Source organism: Haliotis rufescens, unplaced genomic scaffold (genome assembly GCF_023055435.1).
Source record: "Haliotis rufescens isolate VD_foot unplaced genomic scaffold, xgHalRufe1.0.p SCAF_22, whole genome shotgun sequence".
NCBI classification, from domain to species: Eukaryota; Metazoa; Mollusca; class Gastropoda; order Lepetellida; family Haliotidae; genus Haliotis; species Haliotis rufescens.
Genome location: NW_025963913.1, coordinates 9,352,214 through 9,373,614, shown reverse-complemented (window position 1 = coordinate 9,373,614; position 21,401 = coordinate 9,352,214). Strand labels below are relative to the sequence as shown.

The following is a 21,401-nucleotide window of genomic DNA, read 5'->3' as shown; positions in this document are numbered from 1 at the left end:
CTCTGTAAAGACTCAAGCCACGGAAAACAGAATTGCAGGGAGAGGAAGCTTAAGACATGACCGACTCCAGACGGGCTGGCTCCCCTACTATCACGTGGACCCGGTAACCTAACACAAAGCAATGTGACCCATCTAAAATATGAACTTTCATCTCATCCAGACCAGATTTCCTCCAACAAACTAATAAATGGACTTACACTGGGCTTTGACCCTCTAATCGCCCCTCTGCCTACTACAACTGTCGAGTGTCCCAACAACCTGAGTGCCAGACGAGAGCCTTCTACCATCACAAAACTGGTCCAGTCAGAAGTGGCAAGGGGATACGTGATCGGACCTTTCACCAAGTCACCTTACCCCATCTATACAGTCAGTCCCCTAGGTTTAGCCGAAGGCAAGTACAGCCGCAAGAAAAGACTAATTTTGGACCAATCAGCCCCACACGACAAGCCAGACATCCCAAGTGTAAATGAACTAATTGACAAAGACTCGTGTTCCCTGTCCTATGTGACCATTGACAACGCTATATCTCTTATTCTGGAAGAAGGACCGGGGGCCTTGATGTGCAAGGTTGACATTTCCGACGCCTTTAAACAGGTACCCATTGCACCCAAGTTCTGGCCGTTCTTTGGATTCAAGTGGGAAGAAGAGTTCTATTTTTATACACGTTTGGCTTTCGGATGCAGATCAAGTCCAAAACTTTTCGACTCCCTCTCAGAAGCAGTATGCTGGATTCTGCATAACAATTATGACATCAAACATATTCTCCACCTCCTTGACGACTTCCTCACCATCGATGCGCCAACTGCCGATGCCAAAAAAACCATGAACACTTTATGTGAACTCTTTAGGCTACTCCAAATACCATTAGCTGAACATAAGTCAGCAGGTCCCGTTCCAGTCATCGAATATCTGGGAATTGTCCTCGACTCGCTTTCAATGACTGCTAAGCTACCACGAGACAAGTTGTCCAGAATTTCAGCATTGGTCGACGAGTTTTCTCGACGGAAAAAGTGTACCAAACGGGAACTGTTGTCACTAGTGGGGCATCTAAATTATGCATGCAGAGTCATTATCCCTGGCCGTTCCTTCTTATCCTACCTGATCGACCTTTCTAAGACAGTGAGAAAACTCCACCATCATGTGTACTTATCCCATGCCTGCCTCCAAGACCTACACATGTGGGCCACCTTCTTGAAAGAATGGAATGGAGTGTCATTCTTCCATGACTGTACTCCCACCTCTAACTGTGACATTGAACTATACACGGATGCGGCCGCTACTGTAGGCTTTGGTGGTTATTTCCAAGGATCCTGGTTTGCCAACAAATGGCCTCCAAAACTGTTAAGTGGATTGAGCGTAGAACACAGCCTCGCCTTCCTGAAATTATACCCCATTTTGTGGCAGCCATCTTATGGGGACATAGATGGTCACAAAAACGTGTGCTCTTCGGCTGTGACAATATATCAACAGTTCATATCATTAGGAAAGGCAGATCCAAATGTATTAAGATTATGTCTTTAATGAGAACACTAACCTGGACTGCTGCTAAAGGTAACTTTGTCGTCATCGCACAACATATACCTGGCGTTCATAACAACATTGCTAATGCGCTCTCTCGTTTGCAGCTCAAGACATTCCGAAGTCTAGCACCATCAGCAGAGAAGGATGCCACACCATGCCCTCCCAGTTCACAAGTCATCTGGATTTGAATACCCATCTGAATACCCTGTGGTCCGTGGTCCGCCGCCGCCACACAGGGGTGCAGTGTTACATCAAGTTCATGATCCGCATGTACCTGTTTCCAATGGAAGCCGACACTCTGCCCCCAGTGCAAAAGATGTACCTCCAGTACCTTCTGGCCCACTGTTTCGGGGTCCTTAAGCTTGCCTATACAACAGTGAAAACATACCTGGCGGGTATTAGGTATACTTACTTGCAAGCCGGATTACATACTGTGTTTGATTCCCCAGCCTCTGGTGCCTTCGCCCGTATCCAGACTTTGATGAGAGGATACAAGAAGTTACAATCTCCCGTCAAGAGTAAGAGGCTTCCCATTACGTATTACATTCTCTGTCGGATCGTCACTCTCCTAAGACAGGGCGTGCTAGGACCTTACAATGACTTGAATATGGAGACTATGTGCACCATTGCTTTCTTTGGATTTTTACGTTGTGGCGAGTTTACCTGCTCATCCAGTTTCGACGTCGATGCCAACATCTGCGTAGAAGACATCACATTCGACTCAAATCGTGCCAGGTTCATCTTACGACTCAAAGTGTCCAAGACTGACTCGTATGGACCAGACGACAGAGTGGGGCACGTAACACCGACCCCCTCTTTGTGGACAGCTCCTTTACAGCCATTACCAGGAATACCTTTCTGAGATGGCTTACCCGGTAGCATTATTTTGTGTCGCGCCGGTTTTAGTTCCAGTGGGTATTCAGGACACTCTTTCAGGATCGGCGCGGCCACAGCGGCAGCTCAAGCTCGTCTAGAGGACCACCTCATCAAGACTCTAGGACGGTGGAGCTCTGACCGTTTTACTCGGTACATCCGAACCCCAGAAGCTACCTTGCGCCAAGCCCAGATCTCCCAATGTACCGTGCGGCATGCATAGACTCAACTTCGACCTGACGAGGCGCCATAGTCTACCACGTCAGTTTGTGTATATATTTAGATGGTTGTGAAGCATTGTTCTCAACCCATGTTTATTCATGACTGTTAGTTGCGTGTGCCATCGTTCTTTGTTCCAAATCATCTCAGGATTCTTCTGTAGTGTCTGTAGTACCCAACCGTGTAGAGCACAGTATAGGGAATCCACTATGTGCTAAGTGAGGATATACAGACAGTGTGCCATAAATTCCATACCCCTGCTACTGCCCCGAGTGCTTGCTGTGATACAGACTATACGGCACGTGACTGATGCTATTAAACTTTGTTATAAGTCATTACATATTATATGTTATACCGGGGTAAGTCATTACATATTATTCCTTGGGGGCACTCGGTTGCCACACAACCTCTCTTTAGGCGTCTGTAGCCCCCAACTCATACCATATACCTCTCCCTAACTTAACACCCGGGGCTTCACGACCTCCAAGGGTACATCTCCCCTTATACTGGGATCCAAGATCCCAGATTAATCCACAACAATACTCGGGTTGACGACCCACTAACAAGCTATCAACCCAGGATCCACGATCCTCGGGGTACTCTTTCTCTATTCCTATCACTCGGGTTTACGACCCACTAGCACCAGCAACAGAGGTAGCCCCCCTTTGTCGCCAATGTAAATAAATTATGATCTTATATTACATTGTTTGTTGTTGTTTGCTGCACAAAATATTAGATATTTCTTCTTTTTTTATAGATTCTAAACATTTTTTTTTTAAATCTGGCCCCATAATAGATGATAAATAGTTTCCCTGCAAAGTTGCAATGCATTTTCTATGAATGCTTGTCAGAAAAAAACAATAACCAATTATCTATTAAATAGAATAAGATACTGTAGGCCTACTGCAGTAACTGGTTTCAAACACTAAACAAATCAATGGAGTGATCTATCTTTTCACTTTCAAATGGGGACGGTGTGAAGTGTGAAGTACGACATCCAATTACTTATCAATAAATATGGCAGGTATTTTGAACTCAGATGGGAAAAAATCAAAGAGAATCTTTTTTTCCCCCACTACGTTTCCACTCGGCAACCGACTAATAGAAACGTACTGGGACGTACCCAATTTTCGTGTTACTCTAAGCATATGGTCTCGTCATCAGCTGGTAGGCCAAATGTGTAATCTTGTTGAGACAACGTTTGGCGACAGATCGTATTTGTTTCTTGATATTGGCAAGTAGCATTGATCTGTAGCCTTTAGGTGGTGGGAATAGTTACACCTAATACAGACAAACTCAGATTGACGACAATACTGATACCGGCAATAGGGTCGTAACAGGGTGGGACAGGATGACTAGGCCTTCTGACGAAGCATGCGGGTCACCAGGCGTGACAAAAATCTCTTAGAATATTACATTTCGGCTTCTGAACACGTAATAATGAGCATATAGGTAATTTAGGTATACACACATCAAAGTGTTATTCTTACCACGTTGTCACTGGTAGGCCTAATTGTGTAGATGTCGAGTCAGGGTCGGGTGACAAATTAGGTGATGTGGGTCTTCTCTTGTTTCCACTTGATTTTCATCGTTTCCATACCGTGAAGCTTGCTCGTTTTGGTTCAAAAGCGTATGGTTTTGCGATTTCTTGAAGGGTCAAGGGAACTTCTTCGGACCAGGCGTATCGGATGCCATGTTGTCTCACCATAAACTGGTACTTGATATCTTTTGCGTTGTGACAAGACAGGGACCCAGTTAAATTGGCACCAATTACGTCATAATCTAAGGGGGATAACTCAGACCTGTTTAGCTCGGAAAACGAAGGCCTCATTACGGCATGACATTTTCACACTTATTGTGAGCTCGCTACATTGACTGTGAGAAAAATTAGTGTATATTTTCAAACACTGATACTAACTAATTCTAAAATTCTGTTTTGTTTAAAATAAGAAAGAAAGTGATTTTTGCGTGTACACTTCCCCTTTAAGCTGATTTTGAATATAATCATATCCGAATATACTACAAAGAATTTTTGTGACTCTAGTATATTTTAAGTTTGTTTATATTTATTTAAATTTGCAAACAAGAAATTACTTTTATTTCAAGTAGTAATTACATGGAGTGGTGAGACGTCCCTGTGTGTTAGGTAGGGAGAATTTATGTTGCAAGGTTTTACATTTGTCATTAAATAATTTAATTTTCCAGTATATAACAACAAGAAATGTTTATAATGAATAAGTGTATAAGTATATAATATATAGCATATTATTCATGTGTCTAGTGAAATATCATGTTTCTCTCATCTCGTGAAAGTCTCCTTTCCTCTGCCACTAGATTAGAGAAACATGATATTTCACCCGACACATGAATATTCTCTATATATTGACACTCCAGTTTTATCTGCGATGAAGTATTGAAGGAAACGAGACATTTATATTGTTGTTTTGAAATTTGATGTTGTCCCACTCTAGAGTAGATACCTCTATCTACTCTACAGTGAGACGTTCGCTCGTCACGCCGAGGACCCGGGTTCGATTCCCGACATGGGTACAATGTGTGAAGCCCATTTCTGGTGTCCCCGTCGTGATATTGCTGGAATATTGCTAAAAGCGGCTTAAAACCATACTCACTCACTCACTCACTCTACAGTGAGACTTCATCAAATTTCAAACACACTAGGTTTATTTCCATTCTACAATGATGGCAAGGGTGCTTTGAAAGCAGTGCTCTCTTGCAATGCGTACCTACACAGGGTATAACAGTCCACTATCTTAGAACATTCCTGAAAGGGGTCACGGGTAGTTTTGAATGTAACAAATATTACTAAAGTACAATATTAAGATACACAAAGTGTAGACTAGTTCAAAATAGGGGTTCAAAACACAGTGTTTCAAAAAGAAGTTGGCAAAGAACCCTCCAAACTGAGTACAAAGATAAGTGTGTTAGTTTCTTCACGACCTGTTGAGCACTGTTTGAACTCACAAAGTCATTTCTTGGAAATCAAATATGCCATCTCCATTTCAGGGGTGAGAGATTGTAGAAATAGTTTTAATAAGGTGCTAAACAAATTTATTTCTTCAACAAACTTTATTGATTAACATTCTCCTAAGTATTCTAATTGTGTAAGTATTATTAGTTAGTTAGAAATTACCCCAGTTAATAATACACATTAAAAATAAGTGCCTCTTCACCCTGATCTTAGATATGGCAGAACTTGACCTACATCATGGTTGCTCACACCTCACAACTGTCAATATGGCTGCCAATGTTGTTGTTTACATTCTCCGTGCCTCAGACTATAATGTGGTTCAACATTAACCTGTAAATTTTCTGGATATGATACAGATGGTACGACATAATGACAAATGGAACTAGAGTATGACTGAACAGACGTTTTATAGCCTGCAGACAAGCCGGCATCTGCAATGTTTGTGACCTTTCAATTTCAAGATTTTACGGATGAGACGCAACATTTGTGGCCTAGAAACAGTGATTCATGTATGATTTGCTTAATTTTGCATGTTCTGAAATGAATTTCATCAAGTTTGATAAGTTGATATGATCAAGTGCCTGTCGGGACATCCTTTCGAAGGGAGGAGTGTTTTCTGATGGACTTTCAAATCCCCTCCTGCCAAATCCTTTCGGTGGTTGAGGCAGATGGCAATGAATATCGATCACTGAAAGGTTTGTAAACATCAATAAAAAAAATTCAAACACATTCTATAATGTTATATCTTGCATTCATTGTCAGTTGTTTCAATGAGGAATTTGCCTGTTCCGAGTCTGTTCACTTCAAACATGTCCCTTATAAATAGGTTCATAACATGCAAAAGATATGCCTTTGTTAAGTCTTGTAATCTCATCATCTAAGCAGTCAGGGTTACAACCAAGGACATCAAATTGTAGCCCCAAACAACCGATATCGAACTACCGTATTTCCTCAATTAGACACTAGGCCGTCTATTAATTTTGCGAGAGCCGTTGACCTGGCGTGTATTAGAGACCAGGGCCTAGATTTTTTAAACTATCATACCCCTAAAACTATAGTAATTATCGTAATTATCTAAAATTACGTTATCGTAGAGAAATTGTAGGCTATCGTAGCCTATTTTCGAAACTATCGTAGCCCTAAGATATCTTAAGATTGTCGTAAATCTAAGATAGCCCCATACCTGTCATAAGTTTATTTTATCTTTATCCAAGATGGCGGCATACTTTGCCATAGATATTTTCCAAACAAATAATCTGCTTTCCGTTCAAACATTGACATTTCATTTTGTGAAAAACTCTGTGATTCAAAATGACACTTCGAAAACACGAAGAACGCATCAGAGATTCAACGAAATGTTCTTAATCGCGACAGCAATCCACATAACTATATAGCGTTGATAGCTTTCAATATATTTCTATATGAGTCCATGCTGAATAAGTGTGAAACAACATACCTTTTCAATAATTGGGGAAAGATAAAAATGGAAGGTGTCGGCAGGCTAAAGTAATGACCGTGACCTTATTGATAACCCAGGGGCAGCTAATCTTAGTTAATACTCTGAAAGTGGTTTCTCTTTGTATTCGCGAGACCTTGCTCAATGTTAGTTTTCAAAAAGCGCCGACTTCCGCTGTTATATTTTCTGGATCTCATTTGTGACAATGTTGTAGTCTTTATTTTCACATTTTATGAAATAATATCAATCTACGTATGTGACAAAGTGCAAAACCATAAGCGTTTCTCATCAGGATTTCCATCTAAAAGGGTGTGGGACAAGCAGTTCCAATAATTGAATATAACTATACAGTGTAGTATTTATTGATTTAACAAGGAAAAATGTGATCAAATATGTGTATAGTAAATTTGTATAAAGAGTATATTCAATGGTTTTTTTAGCAAAAGTAACTGTATTTTGTTTCGTTATAAAAACAACACCTAAATTATCTATGTTTTTATTCAGAAAAAAATAAATCATTGTGAAGGATAGGGTCACCGGACAAATACTATTCAATGACCCTCAGCAATGCTGTCAGACAAGCCAAACAGAATAGAAACACCCCGCTTTTTCAATTTCTAACACAAATAAGTTCTTTGTCAGAGTTACGATAGGTATTGTAGCTCTGTACGATCTGCGACAGGTTTACAATAGTTTCAAAAATCTATCTTATCTTTACCTTAAGATATGTTATCTTTGAATGTAAGTTGTTAAGATATATCTTAGCTAAGTTCGTTTCGAAAATCTAGGCCCTGACTATAGCATTAGAGACCAAGTGTGTAATCTAGTCCCAATCGATCCAGTCCCGATCGATAAGCCCAGGCCACAAGCTGCCATCCTCATTTAAGGCATCAAGGAGACAACCACTGGCTATTCGCTAAAGTGTCACAACAAGTGAAACTTGAATTTAGCTAAGAATATTTTGGTACCAGTCGTGTGTCAAAAATATCTAAAGAGGAGGTTTATGTATAATCTGTTAGGAGTTTAGTTATCAAATTGTATATGGGGAGTGAAAATTAATCATATGTCCGGTGTAATTTTATCGGTCAATGAGGAAGTCACCATGGCTGAAAGTTCGAAGTGTGCCCTACTTTGAAGCACTGATGTCAGACAGAGTATATTATATTGTCAATATATAACATGTCAATAATATATTATTCATCCGAGGGCGGGGTAACTAAGTTGTTTTTACTTGCCATCGTAATTGAATGGAAAGTATTGGAAACCGTAAACACAAGCACAAGTTGCAAATAATGTGGATATCAACAAATACATTGTCAACAGTTACATTGCCAACGTTTTTTGTCTGGTGCTCTAAGTAAAACCAATATAACCTGAAAGGCATAGAGTTTGTGGGTCTTTTGAATGAATAGAAATAAAATAAAATAACAGTTGATAACATCAAAGCAGTACATTATTTCGCCACACTGCTACATTGGTTTTTATTATATAAAATATTAATCATAACATATATTGTATATGGGCATCTGGAACATGTGGTCGGGCATGTCACCAGGGATAAATCTAGACCTGCTCAGAGGCTGATATTCAGCCCCAAATCTGCAGCAGATGTCAGTTAACTTTTCCTCTTCAATAATTTTAACATATCTATGCTATCCTAAAATAACGCCGAATGTAAGGAAATTAGAAGTTTTTTCACTTAGTTTAAAATTCTAATTTTAGATACAAATCCCTGGTCACACTTCCAGAATATTGGACTTAATAAACTGCCAGTATTTAGGTACATGCATGGGACAACAGTGGAAAACATTGAGAGGTTCCAAGATGAAATAAGCACCTGCAATTGCCATGGTTATCACTAATCAATAGGATCTATATTCCATAACCTGGGGTGGCAGAACTATCTGAAGAGAGAACACAAATTAAAATTCATATGTAATCTTTTATTGAAAAGAAATTGTCATGAATTATTACTAATAACAACTAAATTTTTTAACTTATCCTGCATTACTCCGTATTGCATTTACTGCTGTCTTTGACAGAGAGACGAACTGTGTGAAATCCAGCTGCTGAAGAAAGTTGTCCCAACCAGCTCAGGAGGCAGCGCCCTCTCACAGTCGGCACGTGACCCGGAAGTCATGACGTCACACCAAAACACATAACTGCTTTGTCACCTCCACGGACGGACGTACTTTGTATCCCTTGTGGAAATTAAAGCTTATTGTTTGTTTTTTATATTTTGCGTGTTTCTACATTCATTATATGCTGCTACATTGTTACCTGTTATGGGCCGTGACCTTAGGGTCTTCCCATTCGTAAATTGTAACGTTTATCGCTCGTTTGTGGCTCACGTCACAGTAATTTACGGGCGCAATGTTGTTCCCGCCATTTTGTTTTCTTTCCCGCCATTTTGGCCATTCACCACGTGGCCATGTAATTTCGTGTTCCGCGTTTTGAATTCTCTCTTTGGCTTGGGTAATACATTACATTTATGTATGTTGTTTTGGTGTGCTTAAAGCCTTGACTTTTCGCTACCTTTCAGCGTAATTGTTTCTTCTCATTAACTTCAATATAATACGAAGTTTTTGAGTTACATTATGTCTCCCGTACTCTGTGGTTTTGCCACATGGTTACGTGTTTGCTTAAGGCTATGCCTTTTCGCTACCTTTTAGCGTAATTGTTTATCGCATAAACTTCAATAAAATATACTGTTTTTGAGTTACTTTATGCTTCCCATACTTTGTGATTTGGCCACATGGTTATGTGTTTGCTTAAAGCTATGCTTTTTCGCTACCTTTTAGCGTCATTGTTTGATCTCATAAACTTCATTGAAATACAAAGTTTTTGAATCACATTATGCTTCCCGCACTTTGTGGCTTTGCCACATACTTATGTTTTGCTTAAATTCCAGATTTGCCGCGGGAACAAATCTGGTCGGGGCCGCCCCTTTCTGGCGTGATTGTACGACGCCCTGTACTTTTACAAGGCAGTGCCGATGTTGCAGTCATTCGTCGCTGTGATCCTTCAGCTCATGCGAGTATCCAGGACACACCTCGCTCAACGTGCACGTCGACCCCCATCTATGTTGACGGCAGCAGTGCTCCCAACACCACCGGCGGCTCCGGCGCTCTCAAAGTAGAGTCTGCCTCCCATGGCACGACATACGACCGTTCACGGTCTCCTACTCCTCCGGCGGCTCCAGCGCTCCCAACGTAGAGTCTGCCTCCCATGGCACGACATACGACCGTTCACGGTCTCCAACACCACAACATCAACGCTGATGTCTCCGATGTCTCCTGTCGCTGCTCTCCCGTCGGTCTTCGGGATCGTGACTATCGTTCTACTTCCTGGGTGGAATCTTTTCAACCAATAGACAGTTGGTCTGATTCAACTTGCCCACTGAGACGTTCAGGCCACTCGACCACTGCCATTGACTTTGGTCTCGCCTTATTGGCCAGCCAGAAGTTGGGTTACCGACCTCCGAAACATAGCCAGAGACAACCCCTGGAACTGGTATGCCCACCGGCCATGCCGTCTGATAAAGATGCAATACGGAGTAATGCAGGATAAGTTAAAAAATTTAGTAAAATCTAAATATTTTTTACATTTGTATACTTATCCTGCATTGCGAAGTCTAAGTGCCCTCCCTTTCGCTACGCTACCTCCCCACGAAGTTTCAGATGTTATGTTTAAAGCAGTTATGTGTTTTGGTGTGACGTCATGACTTCCGGGTCACGTGCCGACTGTGAGAGGGCGCTGCCTCCTGAGCTGGTTGGGACAACTTTCTTCAGCAGCTGGATCTCACACAGTTCGTCTCTCTGTCAAAGACAGCAGTAAATGCAATACGGAGTAATGCAGGATAAGTATACAAATGTAAAAAATATTTAGATTTTACTAAACATGTAAATTAAAACAAATATCTCATCAGGAAGAGAATTTATGAATGTTTACTTCTTTATCATGAGCATCACCTTGTATTCCTCATAATAAAGAAGTTGACATCCATCAATTCTCTTCCTTATGTGTATCACTTCTAAATGCCATTCAAAGACTTAAATATCTCAGAAGTTCCCAGCTTTAAAGCTCTCCACACTAATGTCGACCCTAGTGGACAGGCGCATAGTCGAAGGACACCCCCACATGAATCAAAATTACCTGTTGACATCATGACTCTTACTGATTAAGAAGAATTTTTTTTTTATTTCTCCAGAAACCACATGCCTATAGGACATAACACTAAATCATATATATTTCATCTTACAAATAACATGTGAAGTGACAAGTATTATATGTGCATGAAGCAACATACATTTAAATGCAAATATCAGGTAGCTGGACACCTGGAGTTCATCAGATATTTAAACATACATCCCAAGCATGATTCACAAATACTAGTGTGAACATGACTTTTCCTTAAATGATAAAACTACACACAAACAGGGATTCAGACCAGTTCCTTTTCTAGGATACTGACTGATTGTCATCCATAATGTCCTAAAGTTGTTCTAAAATTTGGTAAAATCCTTTCGAAATGTAAAAAAACCAGATGAAAATGTCCTAAAGCCAACAAAATCTCTGTCAAGTAAATTTGAAGCTCATTTTCAACATAGAATACTAAACCAGCTCCCGTGTAATACCAATTTTATGAAACGAGCAAATTGTTCTGGTATCTGACAAACAAAAGCGAGTCAGATACCATATGTATTCACGAGTTTCATAAAATTGGTTTTACACGGGAGCGACTTTAGTATTTTGTTTATTGCTTGCCATTTATAACGTTTTTATACTGTTGAGTATGAATAGGCTGACACCTACACGATCCATGGCATAACCCAATTGTTTAACAGAATAATACTTCAAACACATCAAAAGTTGAAACGTATGAATTTAATACCATACAACCTTAGAATTCAGGTGTCCATTCCAGAAAAATTATCATAGGGCTAAGGTTATCGCATGATACTTTATACTTATACTTTAACTTAGACTAACAACTGTCATTGCGCTACAATATGATCGCCTTGTGGAACGGGGCCTTGCACCTCAAAGTTTACAATCACGTCACAATACCCGATGACGCGTAACGCTAGCTCTTGCTCAATTATCAAATATTGACAATCTCCTCAAATCATGGTAGAGATTTACCTTTTGGGTTAAATACATTTCAATATTCATCACAGTTATATATGAAATCTGTTAAGAATTATATACTCAACAACAAAAGTGACACCAATATTTAAGTGTATTTTTCAAACAAGTAAAGTTTGGTTTTCAATATTGTAGTACATGTATGGGATCAAGTCACAAAAACGCAACTGCTACAGAAAAGCATGCATTCCATGCAAAAGTTTACTTTGATGCAAGCCCCATGCATTTCACTACCCAAGAATGGGTATAGAAACATGTTCGTTAACAGGATGGCATATGCATTGTTTACCATCGTGCTGACAACAACCACTCAGAAAAACAACAAAATTACGCAATTATTCAACATTACGAAATGCCACGCCTGTCAGAAAATGAGCGTCTGAGAGCAATTGGTATACTTGAAGCAGGATCTAGTCAATGTGATGTTGCAAGACAATTTAACATCCACAGAAACACCATTTGGTGTTTATATGGCAACGTTGACAACAGATGAATGCAGTCAGAGACCATCCTCGGAGTGTCAGGCCACGCATAACCAATAATCGACAAGACAACTGGATTCGAACAACACACCTACGAAATCAATTCCAGCTAGCAACAGTGACTGCAAGAAGCATACCTGGCCTTCGACAAATATCTTCACAAACCATACGTCGTCGCCTCAGATGTGCAGGGATTGTCGCCAGAAGACCCACCAGACATCCCATTTTGACAGGAAACCACTGTCAAGGACGTCTACAGTGGTGCAGACAGCGTCTATGCTGGACGGCCATGCAGTGGGGACAAGTTCTATTCACTGACGAGTCTCGTTTTCACCTCAGCCACAGCGATAGACGGATTCGAGTGTACCGACGTCGAGGTGAACGTTACGTCAATCATTGTGTCATGGAAGAAGATCGGTTCGGGGGTGGTAGCATTATGGTATGGGGTGGGATTACAGCAAGACAGAGGACCTGTTTGATAGTGGTAGAGGGAAATCTCAATGGACAGCACTACTGCGACGAGATCATCGGCCCTGTAGTTCTACCGTTTTTGCGTGGTCATGGCCCAGGCATTACCTTTTAACATGACAATGCCCGGCCTCATATTGCTCGTCTTGTTCAGAATTCTCTTCAACAAAACAACGTGAATGTCATCCCCTGGCTGGCTCGCTCCCCTGATCTCACACCAATCGAGCACATGTGGGATGAGATGGATAGGTGCCTACGACGTCAACCACGTGTTCCACAGACACCCCAGGAACTTCAAAACATGCTCCAGCAGATATGGACAGATATCCCACAGGACTTTGTGCGATGCCTGTTCCATTCCATGAGATGAAGATGTGTTGCTTGCATCGCAACCAGAGGTGGACACACACGCTATTGATTTGTAAATTGACATTTTGGCATGTTTTTTATGAAATCACACATTTTCTGAAGTCAGTATGGAAAAATTAAACTATTTGAACACTTACAGGAGTCTTTTATCTGTTGCAAACCGAAATTGTTTCAGATTTGGTAGAAAACATAACTTTGCATTAAATCTTATTCAATGTCACAGGAATATTTGTTGTTCAGTATATAATTTATTCTGTATCTGAATTGATCAGGCACTCTTGATAATGCCTGATCATGGTGTAAGAAAGAGATACTGCCTTTGTTTTTACAAATTCTTTGTATCTTGAAACAGGTTTTATGCATAAAAATATTGGTATTCACTTTCAATACTATCTATCTTTTTAAAAAATATATTATTTAAGAAGAAATGATATAATGTCCTATATAGAAAGAGCCAACAAGCTAAGTTTTATGCAATGTGGGTCTTGTACCATGAATCATTTAGTGTTTGTTGGTTAGTTCTGCAATGAAATCATGAATGTGTTCCTTATGTCGTCGGTAGTTTTGCTATGATTTTGATTAATACATGTAGTTGCTAAAGATTTTGTACTTCAAAATAGTGTCAAAACTACTAAAGTTTATTTTACTGGTATTTGTTTAAATTTGATAAATCAAATTTTCTCAAACACAGTTTTTTTTACCAAGTCTTGCCATTGTAATAAATAATAATACTGTCCTTCCATGGGTGTTGTAGAACCATGCTACACATACTGTTGAATCGGGAACTTCAGGTTATAGCAGACTAACACATTTTAGGGCCACTTGGTTTACTTGGATGACTTTATGGTTACAGGTAGAATAAGTGCAAGTGTGGGCAAGATATTCCTACACATAGTCTAATTACATAACCTGTTACATAATTCTGATGCGCTATGAGCGATAAATGAGTATTACAACAATGAGGCACTTGCCATGGTGGACTCTCCACCTGGACTTGGGGAACTCTCCACCTGGACTTGGGGGAACTTGGTAAATTCCTTGGTTCTTCTTACTTAGTTCTAATTTATTAGCAGAGAGTTATTGGATGCATGTAGTCTAACATTATGTTTTTTGTCTCCAACTTGTTGCAAATTGCTCAGTGGTGCCTGTGAATCCTCCAGTCACAGCTGGGGTTGTAAATTAACCCTTTACTGCATGCACCAGTCTCTGAGGGGCTGGTATCTGGCACCATGACACTGCTCAAGCATGAAGTGAAATTTCATTATGATTAGATACGCCACGGTATTGTAAATTAACTCCTTAATGATAGCTACATTGTAATCATTAAGATCCCTTATATTTTGTCGGAATTCATGGGAAATTGCTGTGAATTAAGTGGCATGATATGTATCGCATTGTGAACAAACTACCTACTTAAAACATAATCTCATTACTGCAGCATTGTTACAGTTTTCTATGAACATAAACGAATCTGGGTATTTCAACTGACAACTGACTGATTTACTCAGTTACATGTTAACATGGGTACATAATGTAATGTTTCTTCATCAGACGATGACGAAACAAAAATAATAATCATGCTTTCATTCATTGTGTCAATTTTTGTGTACACTTGACATTTCATGAGAAATATTTCTTAAGAAACGTTTGTCCAGTACTCAATGAATAATTACATGTGATGTGCAAGCCTGACTGTTGCCGCTAAATACAGCCTGCAGTGTTTTGCTGTTAAAAGATTTTACGGCACTTTAATTATGTCTGTTACAAAGGGAGGTTAACCTTATTTGGTAGGGAGCTAAGAAGCAGCATGGCCGAGATTTAATTGTAGATGGGCTGTCTAAGAAGAATGTAGAGTCGTGTGGTCAGATCAAGTGGCATGCATGTTCATGTAATATAAGCATAATAAATAACTCAGTAAGCTTTGTGATGCGTAGGGCCGGGTAGCCTTGTGATTAAAGCATTCACTTGTCCTGCCACAGAGCCGGGTTCTATTCCTGACATGGGTATAATATTTATGTTTAATGTTCAACTTGTATTTGCATGTCGTGTGATGCTGTCGGCCATTACTGCTGTCGAGTAGTTTTGTATATTTGATTTTGTTGCAGACAGTCTTCGTCTCACATATCCTCAGCTACACAATAAAGAATATAAGAAAGAGAAAAGCATTGACATGTATTGACTTTCATAGATACACTGACAATGAATGTTGTATAATGTCAATAACTTTAATGCTTTTGCTGGTATGGATGACCCCTGGTACCATGACTCCACAGAAACAGGACCGATTCAGTCACTTAACTTAAGTCCACCTGAGTATATGGTGAGCAAAAGTGTACCTTGGTGCTATGTTTGCTTCGGCATTATCATTTATGAAAATACACAAAAGTCCTCCTCCTCTCAACAGGGAATTCCAGCAGAGAAGAGTTGAGTGGGAGAAAGAGATTGAGATAAAGGTTGAGGATATCGAGAAGATGAAAGAAGTCAATATGGTGAGTGAGACGGTCGCTCTCTTTAACAATTGTCATGACATATTTGCCATATAATAAGCACTTTTGGCACTTAGAAATTGACTAAGGATTGCATATTAAAACCATACAAGGAAATGTCAAAGATTGAGAGGGAAAGAACAAACTTTGTTTCACCTTTGTTCCCCGTGCATAACTGGTGATTCAGTATAAATTACTGCGGTGATTGCTTGAAATAAATTAATCTACAACCCACCATTGTAACTTGAATAAGACTCTCCAATTTGTTATTCTTGTTGCTTTCCTGCAAAATAATCAAATAATATATATATATATATATACACACTGAGTCAAATTAAAAACTTCACATTTTTAAAAGTAATCCCATATATGATATACAACGGACAAATGTATCAGAGAAGGTAATTTTTAATCATTAATGTCCGAAGAAGGATTTTAATTAACGGTGGTAACCATAATTTGTTCCAAGCACCTACAGTATTCGGTAATAACATCAACAGTTTAAATCATAAGTCCAAGCACGAGAATCTGATGGCACACAAGTTCAGTAGCGTGTATGGCCACCATGTGCATTGACAACTGCCACACAACGCCTCTGCATGGACCTTGTGATGCTTGTGAACACATGATTGAGAAGACGACACCATTGTTGCTGCAAAATGGTGCCAAGATCTTGCAAATTCTGTGGTTGGTTCTGTAGAGTGCGCAGACTTCTGCCAAGAGCATCCCAGACGTGTTCGATGGGATTGAGGTCGGGAGACCTTGACGGCCAGTCCATGACATTGACTCCCGCATTCTGAAGGAAATTCCTTGTCAAAATTGCTGTGTGGGGTCTGGCATTGTCGTGTTGGAAGATCAAACCGGGTCCATGTACTGCCATAAAAGGCAGAAGTTCTGGTGCCAGTACCCGGTTTCGAACAGTTTGCGCACTCAGTCTACCCCTAAACAGTTCATTTCTGGTTGATGTAGCCTTCAAAAATTGGTTACAGAGGTGGCGTAAGACAATCTGACGATCCTCTGCATGTGACATCACATTTGGTCGACCTGGCTGTGGGCGATCAGTGGTGGTACCTGTTTGCTGTAGACGCGTCTGTAAATCATAAACAGTCCGTTGACTACAACCCATCGTCCTTGCGACTTAAGCTACGGACGTTCTTGTCTGCAACATGCCGATGGCACGTTCACGTTGCACATTTGAAAGGCGTGGCATGACAAATGGCCGTAAAAACTTTTGTTTTCTTGTGTTTTTCTTTTTTTGTTAATGACTGCTAACAAGTATGGCTGAAAACACGTGCAGTATTATGGCCACGTGACCAGTTGCACGTGACAAACCACTTTTGCCACTATAGTGCTGTGCACATGATTTTGATCGATTCTCCTGCACAAAAACGGGTGTTATATGAAGACAATATAAGGCCATTACTGTTTAAATACACAATAAGGGCCCACAATGATAACTGGTCAAAATGTTAAAATTTTAGGATTGTGAAGTTTTTAATTTGGTTCAGTATATATTATTTATTTAGCATTTGGCATCAGCGGGTAGCCTCAGATGTATGAAACCTTTGTATCAAACAGCCACCAATTACTTTCTGCTATGACGCTGAAGAAGGATGATTCTGTTTGGTAAAAGTAATATCCGATACCTCAAACATAACAAGATTTTCCATAAAAAACTGGCATGTTACTTCATCCATATATCGATAGCAAAAATGTGAATGCATGTAACAAAGGTTGCAGACAACCGATGAGAACAGTTTTTGTTTGCATATTTTTGTTTACCCTTCTATTTTTACCTCAACAATCTATTGTTGAAAAATTTTGCAGAAAATTCAGGAAATGTGTTTTGTTTTCTTGTTTAATGCATCATTATAGATCAATGTTCTAGTAATAAGGAAGATAAAAGGACAAACTATTTTGGACTTCATTGATGCGCATTGTTATCTTTTTGGGATGGATAAGTATCAGTATGAATCTTCACAGCAACTGAATGGAAAACTGACAGCAGCAGAGACTGAGAGGACCTCCACAGAAACTGAGGTGAGTGAAAGCAAGAAGCAGGGCAAGTATAGCTGGAAGAGACTAGCTAGGGTACATTTGATGCATCACATGCATTTGTTTTGTTTTCTTATTATTATTGAGGGACTGGAATAATATTACTGAGTTAGGTAGAAGAAGCATTTTGTGATACATTCAGTGATCAGTCATTTTGATTTGCTTGTTCCCATGAAGGTTTCAGTTTCATCAAATGAAGCTAGATTTTCTTATTGAGATAAATTTAGGGTTCAAAACAAATTCAAAATTATTTGCATTCTGTTTTGTTTTTATTTAGATTTTCCTTTTTCAGTTGATTGCAGCAAACACCTCCCTTTTGGAGAGAACCAACCAGCTGAAACAGATCCGTCATGATTTAGACAGTCTGAAAACACTGCAAGATAACCTTGACCAAAACTACAAGTTGGAAAAGGTATGTGGGACTGGATGAGGAATGATCGGCTTCAGAGGGGGCTGCTAAAAATGTATTTTCATGAATATAATGTTGCAGCAACAAATTGTTTCCTCTACCACAGATTTCTTTCAGATTTTGGAGACTTCATCCTTGATATGCTTCATATTGATAGCTGCAGAATTTCAGTTTATTCCATGAGATAAAAGATCATTTTCAGTACATTTAAGATAAATAACAAAATCAACAGATTCATAGTTATGTCTGATGTGAGGGACACTGTTTTGGTTTTTATCCTCCGCCCCAACAAAGTTGGCGGGGGATATTGAAATGGGGTCCGTCCATCCGTGTGTGCGTGGGTCCCGAAATCGTTTCCGGAGCATAACTCAGAAACCGTTAAATATTTCTCTACAAAACTTTGCATGTCTATCCGACTCATGCTGAACTGGTTGCTTTTGCTATTAAGAAATTTTAGAATTTTTTTTTTTTACGTTTCCATGGCAACGAGTTGGACTTAGGTTCTATAAGGGTGGTGTTCATTTCCGGAGCGTAACTCAAAAACTGTTAAATAATTTCTTACAAAACTTTGCATGTCTACCAGACACATACTGAACTGGTGCCTTTTGCTATTTAGGAATATTATACATTTTTATTTTTTAAGTTTCCATGGCAACAAGTTGGACTTAGAAAACAATAAGGGTAGGGTTCGATTCCGGATGATATTTTCCACATCTATCAGACATATGCTGAATTATTGCCTTTTTATATTACTGGGCATTATTTCTAGAAATATTTCCTTGCCAAACATTGCATGTCTATATATAAAGCACATACTGAACTGGTGCCATTTGATATTAAGGAGTTTTAGAAATGTTTATTTTAGAATTTCCACTGCAGCTATTTGTTGGGTCAGTCACCTGGTTTTAGACCGTAACGTGTAAAAATTGGCGGGGGATATAGATGACTTCATTGACTATATGCTTGTTCTCTCATGAGATTGATTGTAAACAGTTCAATTCAGAAAGTATTATCAGTACTCAATGGAAACCTCATTTTCGTGACCTCACATAAGCTTTGCAATGTCCTCATATATGATTGGTAAGGAATGCAGGTCAAAGGTCACTCCTTTTATCCAAAACACTTAAAACCATGCTGTGGTGAGTTGTTTTAAGGAATTTAATCAAACTTGATATACATCATGGCTTAATAGCTTAATCCTTTTAACTTTAACAGCTGTCATGTGACCAGTGCATGCATGTAACCAGGGCCTAGATTTTTGAAGCCACCATAGCCGAAAAATTATCCTAAAGTTATCGTAAGGAAATCATAGACTATCGTAGCCTATTTTCAAAACTATCGTAGCCCAAAGATATCTTAAGATTGTCGTAAATCTAAGATAGCCCCATACCTGTCATAAGTTTATTTTATCTTCATCCAAGATGGCGGCATGCATTGCTGAAGATATTTTGCAAACAAATAAAACATTCAAATATTGACATTTCATTTTGTTAAACTGTGTGATTCAAATTGACATGTATAAAACAAGAAGATTTCACATCAGAAATGTTCTTAATCGCGACAGCGATCCACATAACTATGGAGTCAATAGCTTACAGTATATTTCTATCCAAGTCCATGCTGAAACAACATACCCTTTCGATAATTTGGGAAGCATAAAAATGGAGGGTGTCAGCAGGCTATAGTAATGACCGTGACCTTATTGATAACTCAGGGGCAGCCAATCTTAGTTTATACTCCAGTTGAGAGTGGTTTTCCCTTTGTATTCACCCTGATTGCATTTGTGTCAATGCTTTAGTCTTTATTTTCACATTTTATAAAATTATATCAATTTACATATGTGACAAAGTGCAAAACCATAAGTGTTTCTCATTAGTTTTTACATATTAATTGTTGTTGGATGGTTTTAACAACTGAATTTTAACTATACTTACATACATACATACATACATACATACATACATACATACATACATACATACATACATTGTCCAAAACTAACCATCCAATATTTCTGCAGAAAATGTTTTCCCTCTTTAGGCATATCGATCCTGATAGCGGTCTGTCCAACACCTCTACAGTCTTCTTTATGCGCTTCTAATAGATCTTGTCTGCTGTACCCATGTAGGCATCTTTCGCAGAAATATTTCTTTTCTTTATGTTTTGTTTGATCGCATAATAGCCTGTTTAAACTCTTTATCCATGTATAATGATATTTTCCATCTTTTTCGATCAGAAATGAATTGATTATGGGAATATGTTCCGGAGCGGAGCTTATCCTGTGTACAACAATTCCTTTAGAATGTCCGAAAACATTTATAGCTAAATAATTTTGCTTTTCCACCTTATCAATTTGTGATATTGGTGTAGGTTCGTCTATACCATCGAAGTTGAGTCCATCGTTTTGGGGATAGCTTGAAGGTCTATCCGGATGCTTGTCTACGGGGAACAATGCAGATCTTATCATCATTCTTAAACAGTCATCAGATTTATTTTTTACGTTAATGATGGCTTTTTTCTTCTTATAATACTGGGGTAAATCTATATAAGATCCACCTTTGAAGGGCATATAATTTGCTATATCTAAATATAAACTATCAATTTTATCCACACCCCAACCCGAACCTCTATTAGTCCAGCGTTCTAAAGTTTCCTGTATCCTCTGAATTGATGTATCTAATGATGCGTTTATAGTATCGGATTCAGTTATAACTTCTTGATTGCTTCGGAAATATGGTTCGGTATATTCGGTGCTATCGTCTGTGTTACTTTTACTCAATAACATTTTAATCGTCATCTGGTATTTTATACTATGTAAATCATCTAACTCCTCGTTAATTTTACTCGATATGATGGGCTTAATATCGTTAACATCCATGTTGGAATTAATATCCATCTTCCAACCTCTTAGATATTTACCAATGCC

At 39.1% G+C, this 21,401-nt stretch overlaps 1 protein-coding gene across 3 annotated transcripts in view; it reads left to right on the top strand.

The window, feature by feature from the left end:
- The window catches only part of LOC124114452 (ankyrin repeat domain-containing protein 26-like), a 792,436-nt gene that overhangs the window by 540,031 nt on the left and 231,004 nt on the right, over positions 1-21,401 (top strand). For all 3 annotated transcript variants that reach the window (XM_046475021.2, XM_046475020.2, XM_046475019.2), the window contains 3 exons: positions 15,930-16,014; positions 17,995-18,051; positions 18,359-18,478. In XM_046475021.2, the coding sequence (XP_046330977.2) occupies positions 15,930-16,014; positions 17,995-18,051; positions 18,359-18,478 (262 nt within the window). The remainder of the gene's footprint in view (positions 1-15,929; positions 16,015-17,994; positions 18,052-18,358; positions 18,479-21,401) is intronic.